The sequence below is a fragment of the Leptodactylus fuscus genome, chromosome 2 (genome assembly GCF_031893055.1).
Source record: "Leptodactylus fuscus isolate aLepFus1 chromosome 2, aLepFus1.hap2, whole genome shotgun sequence".
NCBI classification, from domain to species: Eukaryota; Metazoa; Chordata; class Amphibia; order Anura; family Leptodactylidae; genus Leptodactylus; species Leptodactylus fuscus.
Genome location: NC_134266.1, coordinates 155265454 through 155288839, shown reverse-complemented (window position 1 = coordinate 155288839; position 23386 = coordinate 155265454). Strand labels below are relative to the sequence as shown.

At 42.5% G+C, this 23386-nt stretch overlaps 1 protein-coding gene across 2 annotated transcripts; it reads left to right on the top strand.

The window, feature by feature from the left end:
* Nucleotides 1-3126: 3126 nt before the first annotated feature.
* On the top strand, nt 3127-22720 carry EIF4H (eukaryotic translation initiation factor 4H). Of its 2 annotated transcripts, XM_075264840.1 has the most exons (7): nt 3127-3230; nt 9938-10125; nt 12238-12302; nt 12378-12474; nt 15690-15740; nt 20054-20200; nt 20942-22720. In XM_075264840.1, exons 1-7 carry the CDS (start codon nt 3172-3174, stop codon nt 21082-21084), a joined length of 750 nt encoding a protein of 249 aa, XP_075120941.1. In that variant the 5' UTR covers nt 3127-3171; the 3' UTR covers nt 21085-22720. The 2 variants fall into 2 exon arrangements, with proteins under 2 accessions (XP_075120941.1, XP_075120942.1); XM_075264841.1 differs by lacking the exon at nt 15690-15740.
* Nucleotides 22721-23386: the final 666 nt, after the last annotated feature.

The following is a 23386-nucleotide window of genomic DNA, read 5'->3' as shown; positions in this document are numbered from 1 at the left end:
GACTTTTATCAAGTCCAACTCCACCATCAGGAGCTCTGGTGAAGAACACCGGGGTCTGGTTAGGATAGCGTAGCACACCCAGGACTGTTTTTGCCTCAGCGCTTGGGGATTCTAGTTACCCAGGGCTTACTGAGTTATTTGTTTCATCAGGTTCCTAACAGTAAACAATGGGAGGAATAAATTCACATACCAGGCAAACAAAGCAGAATTTCTAAAGCAATATATTTAGGAAAAGGCTTCAATTTACATAAGCTACCAGTATAGATAGGATCCTTGAGATGGGACAACCCCTTTAATTATCTTGTCACATTGTAATGGCTAATATTGTCTTTTCATGCACCCTCTGATTTGTAAATTGCTGCAGAATATGTTGGCGCTATATAAATAAAGTCATAATTGTTATTATTTACTTCTGGCAAAGTTTTGAGGATATGTGAACTCTGCACATCTTGAACTTTTATTATTTGTGGTGTTTTGTGCTTGAGTTAGACTTTTCGCAAACATGAATTTCTGTACATTTTTTTTCCAAAATGTTATGTAACAGGAGAAATTGCATGAAGGCTTCAGAAATTTTAAAGTTCAGATTGGCGTTTTGACACTTTACACAGCGTCTATTTTCTGAAAATATTTGGTATTTATATGTTTGCCAAATGATACTAAATAATGTAAAATTATATATGCCAAGGGGTGGAATATAATAGGTCTCCTACACATGGGGAAATATGACCAGGAAAATCCAGCCTGTACATTGGCTACATTTTTTAGCGCAAACCCCAGGGGCGTAACTACCGTGGTAGCAGCAGTAGCAGCTGCTACAGGGCCCGGGCCATTAGGGGGCCCGGTGACAGCCGCTACCGCTGCGTTTTTTTTTTCTTTAAATAGTCCGTTACGGGCCCCATTCACTTGCTGATCCTGGCTGGGCCGGGATCGGCAAGTGACACCGCGGGCCCCACAAACACTATCATTATACTCGGGGGTCTTAGCAGACCCCTGAGTATAATGGTTAGCGGACCGGGAGACGTAAGGAACATAACAAACACTGTTACTTACCTCTCCACGATCCTGCCAGGCCTCCGTCATTCGTGTCTGACGTCTCTGACGTCACATGACCCGGGTCTGCTTCCCGGGTCATGTGACGTCCAACGTCATTAATGCAGGACAAGAGCGGCAGCAGGCAGCCGACAGCCTAGGAGCCGGGCACAGGTAAGCAACTGGTTTTTTTTTAAATGTTTTTATTCCCCCGGGTCTCCGATTATTATACTCTGGGGTCTGAAAAGACACCAGAGTATAATAATTGTTTATGGATGTCCACAGTGGGACATAATACTGTGTGCAGGGGTCACTATTGGGGTTAATACTGTGTGCAGGGGACACTATTGGGGTTAATACTATGTGTGCAGGGGCCACTATTGGGGTTAATTCTGTGTGCAGGGGCCACTATTGGGGTTTATACTGTGTGCAGGGGCCACTATTGGGGTTAATACTGTGTGCAGGGGCCACTATGGGGCATAATACTGTGTGCAGGGGACACTAATGGACATAATACTGTGTGCAGGGCTTACTAAGGGACATAATAGAGTTCTGAGGAGGGGGTCGGTTGAGGTCTTCGGCGTCGGTTTTGGGGGGGGCCCCATGTCAAAAGTTCGCCACGGGGCCCCGCCATTCCTAGTTACGCCACTGGCAAACCCAGTCAGGAGACCCCAGTCCAAGCCTCATATTGATTTATGATGCTAGGAGTTCTTGCTTCTCCAGATCTGCTGTCTCATACTATATATAATACAGGGCAGTAGAGCTAAGGGGAAACAAAAACAAGTAAACCTTGGACAGCAAATGAACAGTAACTTTCTGAAGTTGATGCATTGGAAGCAGAAAAAAATGGGCCAAGCATAAGGATCTGAGTTACTGATAGCTGGATGAATGGTTCAAAGCATCTCCGAAATGGCAGGTCTTCTGTGGTGTTCCTGGAAACTGACATGTTACCTCTTGCATTGGTCCTGGAGGCAACCCTTAGGAAGTTTCTTAACTCTTAGTGCTTCACAGAAATTAAAACAAAATGGAGGTGAAATTTATACATTTTCATTTTTTTTTATACCAGGCCCTTGGATAACAACTTGAGGTGACAAATTGATATGCTAGAAAAAGACATGCACCAGTGTGGATAACATAATTTTAGTGAGGAAAACCCCTGTAGCCTGGGGTCTCATGTTGCAAAAACACAGTGTTTTATATTACCTACAAAATGGATGGGATACTAGGTAATAGTGGCAGGCTTTCTGAATTCAGCGCACTATCGGCTTTCCCGTTCTGTGACACCCGGTGAAGTGCCGTTACCGTAGCTCTTCACTGTCATAAGGGCGTTTCTGACAGCAGTCAGGAACGCCCTTCCTCACAGTAGCGCCTATTGCACTGTACTGTGAGAGTGGTGAGGAACGCCCCCCTCCCCTCCTGATAGTGCTCGTCCATAGACGAGTACTGGTGAGGCGTTCCACTGACAGTGAAGAGCTACATTACCGGCACAGATAGCTCTTCACCGGGGGCACAGTACGGGAAAGCCGATAATGCGTGAATTCAGCGCAGTCGGCTTTCTAGCGGTATATTACACCGCATGTGCCCCAGGAGATGAAAGGTCCTCTTTAATTTTGGTTCATGACCAGTGTTTATGAGAGAATCTGCAATGGAGGCTCCTAATAAAACCTCAGCTACAGATGTGAAGGCGGCCTCATCTGCACTCTGCAATGTTTGTAAGAATCTAACAGGATGGAAAACTTGGGTAAAAATCTGTGCAGTGGAAATTACAATCTGTGCAATTTCCATCAATAAGATTTCCTCTTTCATATTTCAAAGGGACGGTGAGAAACGAGAGCTGGAATCTGATTGGTTGCCATGCTGTACACTTTTTCCTCTTACACTGGTAGTTTTTATAAATCTTGTGCTATATAGTCTTCCCTGTATGATTATGAAATGGAAGACGACTTGCTGGCCAGAATTGCAAAATATTTATTATTAAAATGATTCGTAGAAAGATAACAAAGCTGCTATGTACTGTACGTGATGAAACACTTCACAACGGCACGCATCTGCAGCAGGCATGTGCAAGGACAGCCCTGCCTGCGCTATATTGTGGGGTCCTAGCAGCCTGGCCGCTTTGGCTGCGAAGAGGAGAGAGCAGCAATGGCGGATTACGATACCTACGACGATCGGGCCTACAGCAGCTTTGGAGGCGGCAGAGGGTGAGATCTGCACAGGCCATGGATGCCCGGTTATATGTGATAGCCTTAGGCATGCAGCGGGAAGGAGCTTGACAAGGCGGGGAGCTGGGATGAGCGGTGAAGCGATGAGGCCCAGAGAGCGGGAGACGGCGTCGCCATGCAGCTGCAGGACTCCGGGTGTCATGTCTGTCACACACGTGTGATCACAGCAGTGCACCGGCTTTTATTTCACAGGCGGCTGGGTGGTAGATGCGTGTAGGCCGGTGTGTGCTGGTCTGCACCGGGACCGCTTTACTCTGTAGTTTACTCCGGTATGGCGCTGTGTTAGGATTACCGCGCCTCCACTGCTTGTGCCTATGTGTGAGCTAGATGGTGAGGATGTTCGGGCACTAAGAGTGTCACTGTACATGGGCATCTGAAAACCACTTCACCACTGGGTATGTGTGAGGGAAGGGAGGGGTATGCAGGGCACCCATGAGGATGTGTGGAGTATAGGGGTAGGGAGAGGCGTGCACTGCACCTCTGAGGATATGTGGGGTATAGGGGTAGGGAGGGGCATGCACTGCACCCCTCAGGATGTGGGGGGTAAAGGGGTAGGAAGAGGCATGCACTGCACTCCTCAGGATGTGTGGGGTATAGTGGTAGGGAGGGGTATGCACTGCACCTCTGAGGATGTGTGGGGTATAGGGGTAGGGATCGGTATGCACTGCACCTCTGAGGATGTGTGGGGTATAGGGGTAGGGAGGGGTATGCACTGCACCTCTGAGGATGTGTGGGGTATAGGGGTAGGGAGGGGTATGCACTGCACCTCTGAGGATGTGTGGGGTATAGGGGTAGGGAGAGGCATGCACTGCACCTCTGAGGATGTGTGGGGTATAGGGGTAGGGATCGGTATGCACTGCACCTCTGAGGATGTGTGGGGTATAGGGGTAGGGAGGGGTATGCACTGCACCTCTGAGGATGTGTGGGGTATAGGGGTAGGGAGAGGCATGCACTGCACTCCTGAGGATGTGTGGGGTATAGGGGTAGGAAGAGGCATGCACTGAACCCCTCAGGATGTGTGGGGTATAGGGGTAGGGAGGGGTATGCACTGCACCTCTGAGGATGTGTGGGGTATAGGGGTAGGGAGGGGTATGCACTGCACCTCTGAGGATGTGTGGGGTATAGGGGTAGGGATCGGTATGCACTGCACCTCTGAGGATGTGTGGGGTATAGGGGTAGGGAGGGGTATGCACTGCACCTCTGAGGATGTGTGGGGTATAGGGGTAGGGAGAGGCATGCACTGCACTCCTGAGGATGTGTGGGGTATAGGGGTAGGGAGGGGCATGCACTGCACCCCATTTTTATATTTGCGGTAATACAAGTCTCAAGGGTGTACAAAGCACAGGGCTCATCTTCTCTTCCCTGACTTCCCATTCATTGTAATGGTGAGTGACTACAAATGCATAGATTCTAGATGTGGACATCCTACCTAGTGCTCACAGTTGGTGGGAGATGCATCTGCCCACCATTCAGGGGTTTCAGGGATGTATGTGTTTGCAGTTTACTGTTGTTTCTAAAATACTCTTGATTTGCAGTTCCTGATAACTCTGTCATGTGACCTGAACTCCCCTTTTAGTCTGGCATGCAGATTACCTAGTTTACGTCCGGTCTTGATCTAGACCTGCTTATTTCCTTCCCCGCTGGACATGTCATTGGCACTGACGTCTCATAAATGAGCAACTTAAAAATTATTATTTTATTTTTTTGCAGCATGTGTGTAAAGAGGGAAGGGCCAGAAAAGTTGCATTTGAAATGTTTTCTCCAATTATGCTGCGCTTGAGGTTTTCATAAAAGTGACGGCTGGGCCTTTACAGTTCAACATGTTTACCATTATTTATGCCAAAAAGTGTCACAGGTTTCAGACTCTTGAACATCCTGCAAGGGCTGGTATATTATATACCTCTTTAAAAAAAGTTAAAAAGTTGTACTCTCTTGTCGTTTCACTATGAATTGAGGCCCCATGTCTCTGATTCTTTGCATTGATTTCTACTGCTTCAATAATGTCTTCAAGTCGCCCACCACACTGCTGCCGCAGCCATTCACTGACTACAGTTGTCGCGTGCAGTAGCTATGTATGTCATCACTTCAGTCGTTGCAATGGTGTACCTGAATACAACACATTGAGGCCAGTGATTGGCTGTAGCCTCCACATGGGGGGAGGGGCAACTGACTCCACCATTGGTCCTCTGGAGCCAGAGAACTGAGCAGAGGAGTGGGGACTTGTGGTTGTGAGATCTTTGTTTTGTTTTTGTTTTTTTGTACCCTATCCCTGACCCTGCCATATTCCTTTAATAAAATGTATGTCTATGCACTTTTGGAAGCGGTGTTTTTGCCCTGGCATGTATGTGACAATGTAAACATTGAGCCAGGGGACTATACATTACCCAATTTAATTCTCCCCTACACAAGAATATCAAAGTGAGAAGTATCAGCATGTGCTAGGGGATCGATTGGCGGTTCAATAACATCTGCTTTGATGTTTCTGGTGCAGAGCCTGGCAGAAAATCCCAGATGAAAAAGGCCTGCATGCCCAACTTTTTCTTCCTATGATGTCTGTGAAAAAATAACGGATGTCCGATGGATACCATTTTAGTAAATGAGGTCCCTTGGGATTAGTTGCTGTCCATTATTAGACGGACCAGGAGAACGGAGACAACGTTGCAGATGTGAACCTTATCTATTTTGCTTTTCCAACGGGAACAGATTGCATCTTTTTCCTATACACTTAGAATAGATATACAATCTATTTCTATTTTGGAAGGTGGGTTCAGGTATAAGAAAATTAAGTATTAAAGGGGTTGTCTAGGCAAAAATGGATAACACTTTTAAATGGATTCTATCATTCGAAGCCCTTCCTGAACTAAGCCCACATCAGAATAGTTGGCTGTTCTTCTCCTACCTTTATTATTCTGATCTACACCACTGTTCTGGTGATTTTAAATTTTTTTTTCCTTATGCAAATGAGTCTTCAGAAAGCGTGGGGGTGGGGGGCATTCCCCTTTGCTGAAAAAGCATTTGGAGCGCTCCCTGTGCTGTTCGAAGACTCTCCAGCAACGCCTCCATCTTCTTTTCCTGAACACCTCATGGTCGTGACTTCAGTCAAAAGAGCCGACTATGCATGTCCGTTGGCCAATTTCCTGTGGCTTTTTACACAAGCATCCATTTAGCCACAGGAAAATCGCTGACCAAGATGCACAGTTGACTTTTAGCTGAAGATGCAGGGAAGAGGTGGTCAGGAGAAGAAGGTGGAGGTGTCGCTGGAGAGTTATCGGACAACACGGGACACCCCTTGTGCTTTTTGAGCAAAGGGGAACACTCTCTGTGCTTTCTGGAAACTCATTTGCATATGAGGAAAAAAAGCAGATCGGCGGCACGGATCAGAATAATGAAGGTAGGAGAGGAATAGCTTTTCTTAAGGCTATTTTGATGTTTGCTTAGTTCAAAGAGGGATTCTAATGATAGAATCTTTGTTAATCAGCCTATGGCATTGAAAATTTTTTTTTTTTAAATTTATACTGCCACGTTTGATCCATACTGATTTCCAGATTGGTGTCGGGAAGTAATTTTTTTTTTTCTTCCCCTGAAATTGGGCAATTGGCATGGGCCTCATGGGGTTTTTTGCCTTCCCCTGGATCAACATTGTAGGGTTATAGATTAGACTTGATGGACTGATGTCTTCATCCAACCTCATCTACTATGTAACTGTCCCCAATGCTCTGGTGTCCTGCCGGAGCGTTTCTGTCTTTCTGCTCAACGGGTCTCTTCTGGAGTTCTGCTGATTGGCTTCTTCCCCAGACTCCTTTGTGATTTGTCCAATTCGTGAACAACCCCTTTAAGTCAGTCTGAAATTCACTGACTGATTAACAGTTCAGTAACAGGATTTTTACAATTCTGTCCTCTTCGCGGTTTTTACTCTGGGGCGGGCTCGTCTCCCACTTACAAACGCTTATATCTAGTCTTTTGTCATTAAGATATCTTTTTTTTATTTACCGTACCGTAGGTTTTAGAGGAGGAAAATAGGGAAAAAAAATTTTGAAGCAAAAACTGGTAAAATATTTAATATATGGGAGTTGTAGTTTTGCAACAGCTGCAAGGCCACATTGACAGGTGACCCTGCAGCTGTACGGGGATGCATAGAGTGTTTTTTTTGCGGGGCCAGCTGTACTTTTTAGTTATACCATTTTGGGGGATATCTATTGCTTAGATCACCTTGTATTGAAAAAAAAAACAGGAGGTGATTTAGAACTTTTATTTATTTCATATTTTTAAAGCCGTCTATGGGACATTCTGTCTATTAGTATTACGGCTGGTCATAGAGACCAGCCGCAATACTAATATATAGCAGTGACAGGCCTGGGAGCCTCATTAGGCTCCCGGCTGTCACCCGAACAGGTCGGCTCCTGCGATATCGCGGCGCAGGAGCCGGCCTGCAACTTTACAGGTACGGGGCCGGTGGGGACCGGCCCCGGGGGAGAAGGGGCCGCTGATACTGACCCGGCATCCGCTGTACTAGAGAGGCGGATGCCGGGGAGGGATAGACGCCGGGGCCTGAGACATCGCTACGATCCTCTGCCCTTCATGAAGCCAGCAGCGGGGGGACGGAGGAGCCCCTGCCGCTGCTGGCTTCATGCAGGGCAGAGGAGCGCAGCGATGTCGCAGGCCCCGGCACCTGTAATGGCGTCTATCACTTGCCGGCTTCCGCCTCTCTATTACAGCGGATGCCAGGCGCCACCTTCAGACTATAAGACGCACCCTTCTTTTCCCCAAAAATTTTATACGGTATACTAGTCATAGGTCCTGTTCAGGTGAAATGTGTGTGTATTCTTCTCGAACATTCAAGGGATGTGGGTTTCACATGAATTTTAAAGGGAGTCTCTACAGCCCTGATCAAATGCATGCAGAAAGCTGTATCTTTAAGCAGGGCAAATAAGTGGCCAGTTATTTTTATTTATTTTTTTTATTTTTTTTTTAAAAAGGTACGGTAATCCTCATGTGACTTCATGGCAGAAATCCAAGGGTCAGTCCTGATCCAATCTTTTTTATTTTTTTCACTTCTGCTTTTGGAACCAAAATATGTTTGATTTTTTTGGGCAGCTGGTTTTCAGAAGTGATTGCACATGCAGATAGAGTTTCTATCTACAAATTAGGGTAGAGAACTTGAATGTTTATAGTATAGCATCTAATAGGAGAAGTTGCCTGTGCTAAACTTCTCTAACAGCCTTTGTGACAACCTTATATTGTATGACAAAAAATTCAGGTGCTCCTTCCTGGTAAGGAAATTATTTTTTGCTTTCCTCTGATGCGACTTGCTCTTCTTGGATCCTCTTCTGATCTGTAACTTCAGACATGATTGACAAAAATAGACCATTTTAAGGGAGACATAGACAAGTACTGTATATATGAAACCTTACTTGGGATTGCTTTTCCATCTGGTCTACACCAGGTAAAGGCAATGGTTCAGACAGTCCCCAGTGTGACTTGTTTCGGTGGTAACAGACACACTAAAACACAGTCCTACTAGGAGGCCGTTTTTCCACTTCCCTATAGAACAGCCTTATAATCTAACATCCAGATTGGGTGCTGCTCCATGCTCTTCTTTTTTAATCCTATTTTCTTGTATATTATCTCTGTAAAGGGACTGTCTAGATAAAAGTAGAATTAATATTGTCACCTTGGTGTACGCTGTTATTCAGTTGCTTCTATAACATATCCAGTGTCTTCTGGTAAAGGTTTATAGATAAAGACCTGACTACAGAAAGTGAACGCGTGTTATTATATGGTTGATTACAACAGGCTGAAGGTGGAGGGCAGAGCTAGTAGACAAGCAAATACTCCCTCTGATAAGGAAAGGTGTGTAACATCACTTCTATATATGGAATGGGGAAGGATAATGTCCATACACATATCTTATTCACATTTTCAGCCTCCTGCATGAAACAAGTTGAGTTAATTAAGGGTAAGTTCATACAGGGTTTTTTCGGTCCGGTACCTGAGCGGACCAAAAACTGGGTAGCCACGACTCAAAACCGGTGCAGTGCATTGGCATCCAGTTGCACACTCCGCTGCGGATTAGGCCCAATGAATGGGCCTAGTCCGGAGGAGGGAGTGCCTTCAGGCCAAATTGCGAGGCGACTCAGCCTGAAGAATGACCACCTCGCTTCTTTTTCTGGGAGCCGGAAAAAATGTCTCCCGGAAAAAAGACCTGAGCGGCTCCAATTGATTTCAATGGGAGCTGTCTTTTTGGTCAGGATTTTGAGGCGGATACGGCCTCAAAATCCTGACCAAAAAAACTCCATGTGAACTTACCCTAATTTGTATTCCTGACGTTCCGGTTGTGGCTACTAAGGGTACTTTTAATTTTTCTCATTTGTTTTTAGTAAATGAAATAATTCTGGAACGTCTTTTCTGTTCCTCTGTGTTGCTCCACGAAGCCTTTGAAAAAATTGTCAACCAGTTGTTACCATTCCCATTGTCAAAGGGGCATGTCCCTACATAGTCTGGTACTGTTATCACTGATTGGGCAATGTCAGAGTCTATGGACCCCTAGATTTTAACACCCAGTTGTGAATTTAATCATGACCTAGGCGGAGCGACAGAAGAGCAGTACAATCTTGGGTTCTAAGAAAATATTTCACTTACAGTAACAAGACACATTGAAGAATGACGACAGGTCCTCTTCTTTTTAGGCCCCGACGAGGTGATGCTGGCCCTGGTCCACGCAAACAAAAAGAGCTTCCCACAGACCCACCATTCACAGCATACGTGGGTAATCTTCCATTCAATACTGTGCAAGGAGACATAGATACCATCTTTAAAGAATTGAATGTCAGGAGTGTGCGGTTAGTCAGAGACAAGGAAACAGACAAATTTAAAGGTAAGTTCTTTGCTTTCTCCATCTTCTGATGAATTCAAGCAAGAACAAAAGTCCAGGAAAAAATGGACAACCTTTTTAACGTTTAAATCTGCTGGGAGCAGTGAAGGACAAAAAAAACAAACAAACCAAAAAACCTGTCTCGATTGCTCTGGTGTCCTCCTGATTCATCTTCTTTGGCGTCTTCCAGAGTTGTGCTGAGGCCAATAAGCAAATGGCCCGAATGTCACTACCCCTGGCATCCCGGGTCCTCTTCCTAAGGCCGCTGAGACCAATCAGCAGCTTCAGCACAATTCTGGGAGATGCCGCTTGGAGCAGAAGAATCGGGAGACTCGGGAGGACACTGGAGCATCAGGTGAGTTTTTTTTTTTTACTGCCTGCAGGAGATTTAAGTGTTATGGCCGAGGCCACACTGGTCAGAAACGCTGCGATTTTGCCGCGGCAGAAATGCCGCTGTAAAAATCGCAGCATTTTACAGTACTTGCAAAGTGGATGGGATTCATGCGAATCCCATGCCCACTTTGCGGAAAAAAATTGCAGCGCAGACACGCTGCGATTTCCAAAACAGTTGCGGTTTTGAAAATCACAGCATGCCAATTATATCTACGGAAATGCCGGCGGCTTTCCTATAGATATAATCGTAACAGAGAGTCCGCAGAGGAAAACTCTGTGAACTTTCTGTTGAAAGCGCTGCAGGAAGAAACGCAATGTGTTCATGCCGCGGTTCTTCCTGCAGCGCTTTAGCGCTGCATTTCCGCTCATTGGGGCCTTAGCCTAAAAGTGTTGTCCATTTTTGCCTAGACAACCCCTTTAAGCTTTCCTACCTGTCCCCACTTCTCTGTTGTCCGCGCCTGGTCCCCGTTTGGTCTTGTGCAGCTGCGTTGATACCAGAAGTCCTCAACCTCGCGTGACTACTGAGACCAATCAGTACTTGCTGGAGAAGGGAACACTGATGACATTCACATATATCATCAATTTCTGGCCAACTACTGTTCAGATCAGATATTTATCACCCATTCAGCAGAAAGCTGATATTTTTTAAACCTGGCACAATCTCTAATTGGGCTTGGATTGGATAATGAAGAACGGAAGCCACAAGGTATTGCGAATACCATCCATTACCTGCCAGGGGATTAGCAGATGTTTCTCATTTAACCCAGAGATTGCTAATCTGCCTTTATCTGATGCTGCAGTCACTTTAATTAAAGTCAAACGCCTGTGATTTACAGCTGCTTCTGCAGGAGTGATAAGTGCTACATCTCTATGCTGAAGTTACTGTCTGGGAGTTACACTGTCATAAGGGAAGCTTTTAGGACTTATCATCACTTTTATCAACAAAATGGAACCCTTTATTGTGATTTATAGTAAAGTGAAGCTGCCTTTTCATTCACATTGGTGCTAGGTGAACAGTTTACATCTCTCTACCTATACTAAACTACTGAGTAATTTACACATGGACAAAGTGTCCAGAAAATAGGCCATGCCAGGTATAAAACCATATGAAGCATAATTTTTTTATTTTTTTTTGTTGAAAAACTATATAACTGTGTGCCTCCCGTGATGCTACATTTGACCTGAGCATTGGGGCATCAATGACGCTCGGTTCTGAAAGAATTAAAGATGACCTTTCATGATTTGGGGCACAGGCAGTTCTATATATTGCTGAATTCAGTGCACTGTCGGCTTTCCCGATCCGTGCCCCGGGTAAAGAGCTTTCGGTCCCGGTACCGTAGCTCTTTACAGTCAGAAGGGCATTCCTGACAGTCAGTCAGGAACGTCCTTCTCTACAGCAGCGCCTATCGCGCTGTACAGTGTAAGCAGGGAGGAACGTCTCCTCCCCTCCTGATAATATTCGTCTATGGACGAGCACTGTGAGCAGAAGGAGGGGGGCGTTCAGCGCACGATCGGCTTTCCAGCAGTATATAGAACTGCCTGTGCCCAAACCCATGAAAGGTCCTCTTTAAAGGTATTTTCTAATTCATAAGCCTTTGTCAAACTCAAAAATTATCTTTTGATATAATTTATTCATGCGTTTCAAGTAATACTTAAGGAACAGCATTGACAATTGTGTGTTTGGGTATAGGATTAATCTGTTGCTCCAACTTTTTTTTTCAGGTTTCTGCTATGTAGAATTTGATGATCTGGAATCCCTTAAGGAAGCTTTGTCATATGATGGTGCAGTAAGTTTCCTTTTCCTTTCTTTATTTTTTATGTAAAATCTTATCTATAATGTTTCTCATCTTCTTGCTTCTTAGCTTTTAGGTGAGCGTTCTTTGCGAGTGGATATAGCAGAAGGCCGAAAGCAAGACAAAGGTGGCTTTGGGTTTAGGAAAGGCGGGTCTGAAGACAGAGGTAATTTATGACCTTCTTACAGAACTCTACAAAGGTTTCAATCAATGGTCTATGTGTTCTACTTTGTGACAAATATTGACTTCTTTAAGTTAGTGACCACGACCCCTCAACATTTGTTGACCAGCAAAGGTACAATTAATATAAAATATTTTTTCATGTTTTTTTTTCTTGCCTAAACCTGCAATGCATCCTATTGTCTGAAAAATATGGTATTTACTACAGTATATACAGTGCTCAGCATAAATGAATACACTCCAACAGATGCCAGATTACCTTTTAGCTTGCTTTCAGAATCCACATTTTCTATTGGAAGCCATACTACAAAATACTACACTAATGTGAGCCATTGATTGCAAACAAGACTTATTAATGTGCTCACACAAAAAAGGAAATTTTCATAACAAATCCATTCAAGACCATGTTGCAAATTTGATCCGTGTGGTGTGCCAGTTATACTGACCTGAACATCATGCAGGATGAAGGATTCCTAGCCTTATAGTTGTATATGCAGCTAGGAATCCCTGCCTCCCAACAACAGACTGTCCCACACTATAACCAGCATGGGACAGTATGTCACTGGGAGGCAGAAACCTGGTTGTGTGAATCTAGCCTTAGGAGCAAAGCTAAAATTTGGACTACAAAGATGTAATTAACAAGAATTAAACCACAGTCTAGTCTAATGCGTCATGAAACAGGTGCCTGGCATACAGTTAGCTTTAAAAGGGCAAAAGTAAAAAATGAAAACTTTCCTGTCTCATTCTTTCAGAATGCTGTAGCAAAATTGATTTCAAACAAAAATGGAACTGCAACCCTCTCACAGAAACATTGAGGCTGTCCACAAAAGTTAACACCTAAACAGAAGCATCTTCTGATGAGAAGGGTTGAAGAAAATCACCATACAAGTTAACTCTAGTTAAAGGGGTTTTACAGGCAGAAAATCTTTTTTTTTTTTTTTTTTTTCTTTTTATATAAAGGTGTGAAGTTCTAGTGATGGGTTAATAAATACACCCATATACCTTTAGCAGTTATTGGAGTGATTTCTGTGTGTCTGGTTGCTGCTGCTGCATCCTCTCTGTTTATATTCTGTTTGCAGCTTCCTGTGTAATCTGCTGCACTAACTCCTTCTCACTCAGCCCCTCTTCCTCTCTCACTCTGTTACAAAACCCTGCATCTCACTAGCCTAAACCCTCCCACCCTGCCTGTGTCACTAAGCCTAGTCCCTCCCACCCTGTTGACCCCAACTAGCCCCTCCCCAGCTCCCACGCTAAGTTATTCCACCCACTGTTAGAAGACAGGAAGAGGGGGAGGTCCCATTCCCTGGACATATGAAGGCTTTGTAAGCATTATAGGGGAGAGGGAAGAGTGATGGTGACGTTCCGTTTTGGAAGTGGTAAAACAGAGCATCACCAGATTCTCAGAAAGTGTCCCTGACCAGTCACATGACTGCTCCAGGGATATGGGCAATTATAGATTTTTTTTATTTTTTTTTAATTGATGTAAATTAGAAGTTAGGTGGGGGAGGGAGTTTAGTTTAGAAGGTTAAAGAGGCTCTATTACTGCGAAAAGTCATTTTTAACTAAGCACATCCTTGAATAGGCTTTAGAAAGGCTATTCCACACTTACCTTTAGTATGTAGATTGCGTCAGGGGTTTCTGAAGAAGTTTGTTTTTATTCATATGCTAATGAGCTTCCAGCCAGCTCAGGAAGTTCCCAACAGCACCCTGGACAACTCGTTTAACTAAAGAAGTAGAAAGCTAAACTGGGTGTTTCCTGTGACATAATACAGTGTATGCTGCACAGGACTGACATGCATGGATGTTGTCCATAAAGGAAGCCTCTCCTATGGTTAGCAGTACAAATTAAAATGCATGTTGCCCACAGTGAAACCTGGTGGTGGCAGTGTCCTTATGCGGGGATGCATGAGTACTGCTGGTGTCTGGGAGCTTTATTTCAGTGATGGTGTCATGAATTCACAGATGAACTGCTCTATATTGAAAGAAGATGCTACCATGACTCCATGCCCTTGGTTGTTGTGCACTTTTCCAACATGAAAGTGATCCTAAACACACATCTAAGGTCATGGTTATGGATTAAACCATGTATAATGTTCTTGAAACTCAGTCTTGTCAAATTGTTCTTGTTCAGTGAGATACTGATTAAAATCTTTTTATTTATGCTGAGAACTGTATATACCAAAATCCTGTGGCACACAAACGAATACTATCTAACATTTAGACCGTGCAAAGTTCGACTGGACAGACTTAAACTGCACAAGATTATCCAAAGTGTCCTGGAAGTCAGGGGTACGTTTAGACTATCTAGTGCACATATATTTATCTTCACCTTTGTGTTTTGCCACTAAACTAAAAATGGACAAAACATAATTCAAGATCTTTTCTGAGATCGTAATATTGCTGGTCATCAGATAGGTGGCAGTCTTACTCCGATCAATTGTTCGAATATTGCAGCACTGTCCAATTTATATGGGACAGCACTACAATACCCAGAACAGCTGCTAGTATGATCTCAATGTACGGACTTATGGAAGCAATGAAGATTCTGCAGCCTGAACGTCGTGTCCCTCTAAAGAATCTGACTGCTAGAGTTGGTTAAAACTGAACTGTTACTTATCCACTACTGATATTTGAAATTAAAGAGGTTTTCCAAATTTACATGTGTGTTATTTTATGTGTAACTTTTTTTTTTGTTTTAGACTGTTGTGTTGTATATGTTTATATAATAATATGCAATCTATTTTAGTTTTGTTGCTCACCATTTGACACTACTTGCTATCACCGGTTACTTATAATAGGAGGTTGTATGGAGATACATGTCATTTTGCAGAGAAATTTCTCGTATTCTTTGGTTTGGTCAATGAGAACCATGGTCTGGTGACAGGATTCTGTAGTGATTTTCTGTTCCCTGATTTTCTGTCCCTTCATGGAATAAAATGACTGCAATTAGTGCTGAGTGCTGCTGGGAACTCCATAGTGTTGGTCTTTTAGGTTTTTTTTTTGTTGTTATTTTCTGTTTCTATTGACTACAAAGTGATAGAATTTATTAATTCTGCAAGATTTTGACTGTACTTTTTAGAGGCCATCTGTATTGTCGTGGTTATGTGGCTGATGTAGATGGGTATTGGTATTCCCACTTCATCCTGTAATCTTTAGTTTGCTCAGTTTTCAATTTCATGTTGCTGTTGCCTTATTTTTCAGGACACGATAGTTTCGGCTCTAGAGGAGGTTCAAGAGATGACTTCAATTCTGGTAAAGGCTATGTCTATTTTCACTGAGGGCTTTCACCGGTTTACCATAGTACGGGGGTTGTCTAGCCGGTTTCTCTCTTACACTAACCATTTCTTTCAAAGAATTAACATTCTCATTTTCAGACTTGGTGGGTGGACTTGTCTGTGCATACCTTCTTTTTTGTTATCTCCTTTGGTCTTTCTTATTTAAAACTTTTATTTTAAAAGAGAAAAAGTTATAGAAAGACATTTAATTCTGTTTTTTTTTTCTGACAATTTATTAAAATAGTATATGGTTTTAATACTGGACAGTGGGTTACACAGTAGGATGACGTGTCTTTTTCTTTGCAGCTCACTTCACAGTTTTGCTATGGTACAATGCGCAAGTGGAATCTAGGCGGAAACCGGAAGAACATGCAAACCCCATAGAATTGTTGCCCTTGTATACATTCAAGCCATTTGACCATATAGTCATAAAGCAACAGTTCTAACCAGTTGCAGTAATGACAATCCATGTCCATATTCACCCAGTTCTTTTCAGTTACTAGTTTGCAATTAATTCCCGGTCCACTGACGGCATGCTGTCTTTCACCTGAAGTTTAGTTTCAACTGAACTAATCTGTCTATATGAATCTGCCTATCCTACAATCTTGCCCCTCTCTTTTATGATTACTATTATTATTCATATTAGTTGGCTGATTCCATAGATATTTTAAAGCCTTTAAAATGTGAGGTTATTAAAACTTTTCCATATATATTTTAGAAAATTCTGTGTCTGACCACTAATCCGAATACTATATCGCACATTGGTGATCACAGCTATCATGTATATGTAGCTCAGCCCTTGCTCACATCAGGTTTGGATTCCGCCCAAGGGAGTCCGTATGGGGACCCCCGAACAGAATACCAAATGCAAGCGCTGGTGCAGTAAAAGCACATGGACCCCATAGACTATAATGGGGTCCGTTTGCTTACCGCCAGATATCCACAGGGATCATGCGGGAAGGAAAGTCACCACCATCTACTTTCCTGTCCGCATGATTCATGCAGGCAGCGCTTGGCAAGCACATGGACCCCATTATAATCTATGCTTTTACAGCACAGTGCTTGCTATTGTGTTTGTATTCCGTCGGGGGGGGGGGGGGGGGGGTTAATATATGTACAAAAAATTTATAAAATCACTGAAATTTTTTTTAAAGATAGGCTTAATATAAAAACATGATTTAAAGAATGTGTCATTTCCTGGAAAAGCGTTCCATTTAACTCATTTATTGCAGGCATCTTGGAGCATACTCTTCCTGCGGCAATTTGAGGCAAAATTAGATAGATTGTTGTATAAATTGTACAGTTTATACTAGATCCCTAATCTGTACTCTTGTTGTATTGATGTGCACATTGTAAGCAGACAAAGAGCGGGTCAGATTAGGTTAGGGTTGAATTTATCAGTCTCTCCGCAATCGTTCATCTGTTTGCAGGGCTGACTACACAGTTGTATGATGCTGGTTTTGTGAACGTTCCTTTCTTTTAAATGTCCAGGTATTTTCCATGACCATTAAAGGGGCTCTATCATTGGGAAAACTAATTTCTAACTAAACATATACTTGCATAGCCTTTAGAAAGGCTATTCCACGCATAACTTATGTATGTTAATCCTCTCAGTAGCTTTTGAATGAGCCCGCTTTTATTCTTATGCTAATTAGCCTTTAGCGAGCAGTATACTCTACGATACAGTATATTCTTAGTGGCTTATTAAATTCACAGTTCTAAGTCCCAAAGCTATGAGAACTTTTTCCAGTCAGGTGACTTTATTCTTCCAGAATGGTCATGAATAAACATTGACAGTCAGTTATGTTTTACTGTACAGATTAATTGTAAGAAAATCAATACCACTTGCAAATATTAAGAGGTTATCCCATATTCCACACTTATCGCCAGTCCACAGAATGGGACATCACGAACCTTCATTGAGCACAGTCATAGAGAGGCGGCTGCACGTGCTCATGCACCATTAAAGTAGCGCTCTTTGATATCTCAAGTAATATGGCTTTAGACCAGCAGTAAACGCATGGCTTTCTCCATTGTTATGTGCAGAAACTGCCTATTACCCATAGTAACCAGTCACAGCACAGTTTACATTGTTCAGGCATACTAGATGAAATGAAAGCTGCATTGTGATTGGTGCTGTGGGCAACAAAGACTTTTTATTTGAAAGTCTCCTAAATCTCCCCTAAATTCTCATATTTGAGCATTTATTTAGATACAGGCCTTGATTGTTGTATTTGGTGCACTGCTTATAAAGGCAAATATAAATAACCAGAGATGATTAAAATTGTACATACCTGAAGATTATGGTATGAGGGTTTCTTTTTATTTGTGTGTTGTAGTAATTTTAACCTTACCAAAAAAATAAAAAATCCAGAAGGTCTAGGGTAAACAAGTGCCAATTGTCATGTAATAAGAAGCCATGAAACACCTTCTGATAGATTTTTCTGTGATTGGCTCAAAGTTGTCTGACATGTATGTGAATATATGTAGACCACAAACAGAATAAGGGTATGTTCACACATCAGTATGCCATCAGTCCGTTTGAATTCAGTTTGAGACTAAAAACAGACTGATGCACATACTGATTGTATACTGACACCTTTTTATGCTGATAGCAAACGCTGTTGTCCCCTAGAGGACAGATAAGGGGATTAAAAGTAACAATTGTAAACAGAGTAAAGATAAGGGCTCGTTCACATCTGCGCCCGGCACTCCGTACTTCAGGTTTCCGTTTCCTGCATAAAACAGAGCAGGATACGGAAACCTGCAGGAGTCTCTCTCACCCATTCATTTGAATGTGTGAGAAAGCTATCTGGCCGTGAGCGGCGGTGAGCGTTTTATGCTCTCCGCCACGAAACCGGGTTTTATAATCCGGACACAGTCGGACATGCAGTACTCTGTGTCCGGATTTTAAAAAACGCTCACCGCCGGACCCGGTCTGTGGTTTCCGTCTTCTGGCATGCAGAAGACGGAAACCACAGAACGGACAGCTGAACGCAGGTGTGAACCTAGCGTAAGGCATTTATTATATGTCCTTATCTCTACTCTGTTTACAATTTTCTACTTTTAATTCCCTTATCTGTCCTCTAGGGGGCGGACAGCGTTTGCTATCAGCATAGAAAGGTGTCAGTATACAATCAGTATGTGCATCAGTCCATTTTTAGTCTCAAACTGAATTCAAACAGACTGATGGCATACTGATGTGTGAACATACCCTAACATTTTTTTAAATTAATACCTAAATAATAATAATTAATAAAAACCCCTATAGGTGATCAATAGCCTTCTATCTTTTGTATAGAGAGAATAATATAACTTTTCAGTATTTATTTTTCCCAACTGGTATATAAAAAAAAAAAAAACTTTGGCAGTATGCTAAAATCCCAGACCAGATATCACAGCATGATTCACTGATTTATCTGGTTAAGATCTGCAATATAATAGGGTCTATCTAGCGAGCGTTTCGACACTGCTGGTTGCTAGTGTGGTACAGAAAAATAAAAATAGTAGAGATGTGAGTAACTAGATGAGTGGTGGATATAGTTGTATTCAGTGCTGAAGACTGCCCCATGACATTAAACATGTCCTGACTGACACAGGGCACAATGGATTTCTAACCACTCTGGTCTCTTCATAAATCGGTCGGATGCCTGTGTTCCTGAATGTTGGGCTGAGGCGCCCCTGCTTTGCTTATAAGGTGCGGAAAAGGGGTTTTGGTAAATGTTTGGTGCAAGAATGGGCTGCGTGCCTCAACCTCATCCCAGTACGCCAATTGATAACTTTCCTACAATCTTTGAGCCTGGAATGTAGACTGTTGAACTTGACAAGATTCCCTAGGCTGGATACTATTGGATCCACCTCTAAACCATAAATACTACAGTTCAGGTTTGTTTGTTTTTTCTTCTGTACGTGTAAGGCCTGATTCACATCTACGTTCAGGCCATTCCATTCCCCTATCCGCATGAAATATGTGGAGAGAAAAATCCTGCAACCAGCACTTTTCTCTGCATTTTTCTTGTGGAAACCACATGGACCCCATTAAAGTCTATGGGGTCTACTGGTTTCCTAAGGTAACTGCTTTTTTTTTTTTTATGTGGACCCCCAACCGAAACCCCAAGATGTGAACTCTACCTAAATTAGCGCATTCTTGTCATTGATAAGCTAGCGAAACACAGTTTATTATAAAGTTCCTTTAATATAAAACTTTCTATCTTTAGCGTAAAACATAATTTATATCATAGTCTGTGTAATGTTTGTCTTTTTTGCTTGTTTTTTTTCTCATTTATTTAGGCTTTAGAGATGATGACTTCTTAGGAGGCAGAGGCAGGGGAGCTCGCAGTGGCCCTAGTGAACGGCGAGGTCCCCCACCTTCAGGTCCTGGCCGTTACAGAGAGGGACCACGTGGAGGGTCTATGGACTTCAGAGAACCTACAGAAGGTTAGGGAGATTTGTTATAGGTTTGGTATACATTCTGTAGCATGTCGTTTTGCTTGTATTCTTATTTTTTACACCACTTTGTTCACATTACTTCTAAACTAGTGCTGAATCCATGCTTCTAAAGGTTCACTGCTTTGCCATCGTTTTACTGTTTTACTATGTTTTTAGGCTACTGCTTGACATTGGCTTTGTAACATCGTGGCACACTTCAATTATATACTGCTCTTATTGATGGTGTGTATAATGTAGATAATACATGGTTTATGGCAATTTAATGCTTACCTCTTAGAAAACCCTTTTGGTGCATATTTATGCAGTATGCAATCTGAAACAAGAAGTGCATCATAATAGGAGACCTATTCATTGGAAGCCGCGTAACAAAGTTCCGTGGTCCACCATTAGGGCCGCGGGAACTCCAGTTTTACTCCTTTATACTCTGTGGAACTGCAGCAGGAGCGGAGTTGAGTCAACCAAGAATTGAAGCATTTGTAGGGGAGGCTTAGGAGTGAGACCCCCTACCCACCACTCTGCTGTGCTAAGCTGATACCTTGGGCCTAGGGAGCATCTTCTATACAGTAAGCCTGTTTACTAGTGCAGTGAGTGATCTCCCAACATAACCCCTTTTAATATTCTCTGACAATCTCCGCCATGCCTAGGCTTCTAGATAGACGGACATAACAGTAATGGTGTTAAAGGAAGCACGTTTTGAACCTTTTTTTTTTTTTTTTTTGCCTTCTGCAGAGGAACGAGCACAGAGACCACGACTTCAGCTTAAACCCAGGACAGTTGGAACCCCTCTCAATCAAGTAGCCAATCCGCACTCTGCTATATTTGGTGGAGCCAAACCCAGAGAGGAAAGTGGTGGAACAAAGGAGAAAGATTGAGCTGAACACTGGGAGGGATGGAGGAGAGTAAACTGGTCACTCAAACATCAACCCTGCAGTTACCATTCCTTCCTCCTGACATTCACTCCTCATCTCCCTCCTGTCTGAAACTGAACACTGAGCTTGTGAATGCATGTCAGCTGTTAACAAGTGGTTTTTAGTACGTTCTCTGCTTTTCTGTATCTTGTACCTGCATTGTGCTGTTTCCACCTTTATCCTTCTTGCTATCCGCAGGGCAGTGTCCTGCAGGGAAAGCCTTTTCCAAAAACGGAGTTCATTTTGGACGTAGGAGAAGAATTGCAATTTATTTCAACGCATTTTTCTTTTCTTTTTGAATTTAAGGGCACTCGAGTTAACCTTCTGTTAACACTTTGGTGCCCTTGAATTACTTAGTGCTTTGCCTCACCTCTTATCTGCATGTTTTGTTCTGTATTGCCAAGACTCTGAGATGGTAGTACCTGGCATATGTGTTCCGTGCCACGGATTAAAGTGACAGGCAACTGCTAACCTGTAAACTTGACTAGGTTTTTGGCTTTAAGCCTGTTCCACAAGCACCTCCCTGTATTTGTACAGCGCGCTATATACTTCTCCTCATGGAGAAGATTTATCTAACTTGTTCAATTTTTGTTTACCTTGCCGTATATATATCTATATGACCTATCCTATCACGTGTCTAGTTTCCTCTATGATGTGCTTCACAATTGATTAGACTTTTTGCTGTACTCTGCAATTAATGTACAATATGGAGACGCCAATTCCTGAAATAGTAGCTGTTCCTACTAAAGGAAGGATGTGCTAAGTATAATTTTCTTAGTAAAGGTTTTATGTTGCCTAATGATAACTTTTAAAATGCGTACAATAAAAGTCTATTTTTTTTTGGTCCCTCCTCCTTTTTAAAGCTCTTCAACTGGAAAACTGAGCCTTAAAACTACTACTATTTCTGCAGAGCATTGACAGTGCTGATATGCATTCATAGTGTCTGTTCTTTGTTTTTTGTTTTTTTAAACCCCCCCCTTTCGATATTGGTGCTGGCTCCACTGTGTAGCTCTTAGCAAAAGTTATTCTCTAGTCTTATTGCTTGAGGTCCAGTTCTTGCCAAATCCATTAAGTGACATATAAAGGACTTTTCTCTGAAAACTAGGACATTAAGATTTGGCATATAGTAAGTGATGACATTGTGTTAATAAATAAATACCCATGTTAATGCCGTTGGTGGCTGCTGCTTTGTTGTAGGCGGCGATGCCAGAAGAGTCTGAAACCAGTATTATGGTAAAATGAAATGAGGGCAGAGATTTTACCTCTCGTCTCAGCATATCAATTCTTTTCTCTTTTCTTTCTCTACATACATTCTCTGCGTTAAGAACCATTTGTCTAACACTAGCATCTAAAACAAGACATGCTTTGTGTGGTAATATACAAGAAGAAACGCCATACCCTCAGAATAATTCTAGATTTATTTACATCTGCAGTTTGGGGAAGCTTAAAGACAGAACAAACAGCTTTACAGCTGCTCTATACATTTGACTTTACTTTGGGAATTCCAAACACGCAACATGTTCTGCTTCACGACAGAAAGTAAATATATGGACATGGTATTTTGTGGAAGATCTTTTAAATAAAAGAAAAACGTAATGAAGTGGCTTGTCATTTGTGGTTTCTTCATTTTCTCTTTAGGGCTCTGTTTTTACCATGCTTTTCTGTTGCAGGTTTTTCATACACTGCCCCCATGGGCTTCTTTTGTGCATTTTCTGATTTTATTTTGTTTTTGGCAGTTTTACAGTTTATTTTTTGTTTATTAATGTATTCAACACTTTTATTTTGTTCAGAAACATGTCAAATAGTGTAATGTTTTTGACAAGGTATGAAAACATTAGATATTTCACAAAAACGTAAGCATGTTCATCATACTGTGAAGAGATTTGTAGCTGACTGGTTTGGCTAGATAAAAGTATTGAGGAAATTTTCATTGGATGAAGAAAATAGCTGCTAAAATACCATTACAAAGCCTCAAATAAGTATTTGAAGCTTCTGGAGTCCCACAAACCTCCAGGTGTAGTATCTTCCAGAAGCTTGCAGTTGTGCATAGATTCTACTATTTGGTCACCCCTAAACAGTGCTCACAAGCAGAAATGGTCATGGTGGGCCTAGATGTACATGAAGACTAATACTGAAACTGGATGGTCCAGTCCAGATGAATGGTTGGTGGATGGCCACCATGTTCCAACAAGGCTAGCAGGGAGGTGGTGGGGTCATGTTTTGGCTGAAATCATGGCGAGAGAGTTGGTAGACCCATTTATGGTTC

Coding starts and splice junctions, on each gene's coding strand:
- EIF4H (XM_075264840.1), top strand. CDS start 3,172: ATGGCGGATTACGATACCTACGACGATCGGGCCTACAGCAGCTTTGGA. Junction 3,231..9,937: donor AGCTTTGGAGGCGGCAGAGG/GTGAGATCTGCA, acceptor TCTTCTTTTTAG/GCCCCGACGAGGTGATGCTG. Junction 15,741..20,053: donor AAGAGATGACTTCAATTCTG/GTAAAGGCTATG, acceptor TCATTTATTTAG/GCTTTAGAGATGATGACTTC.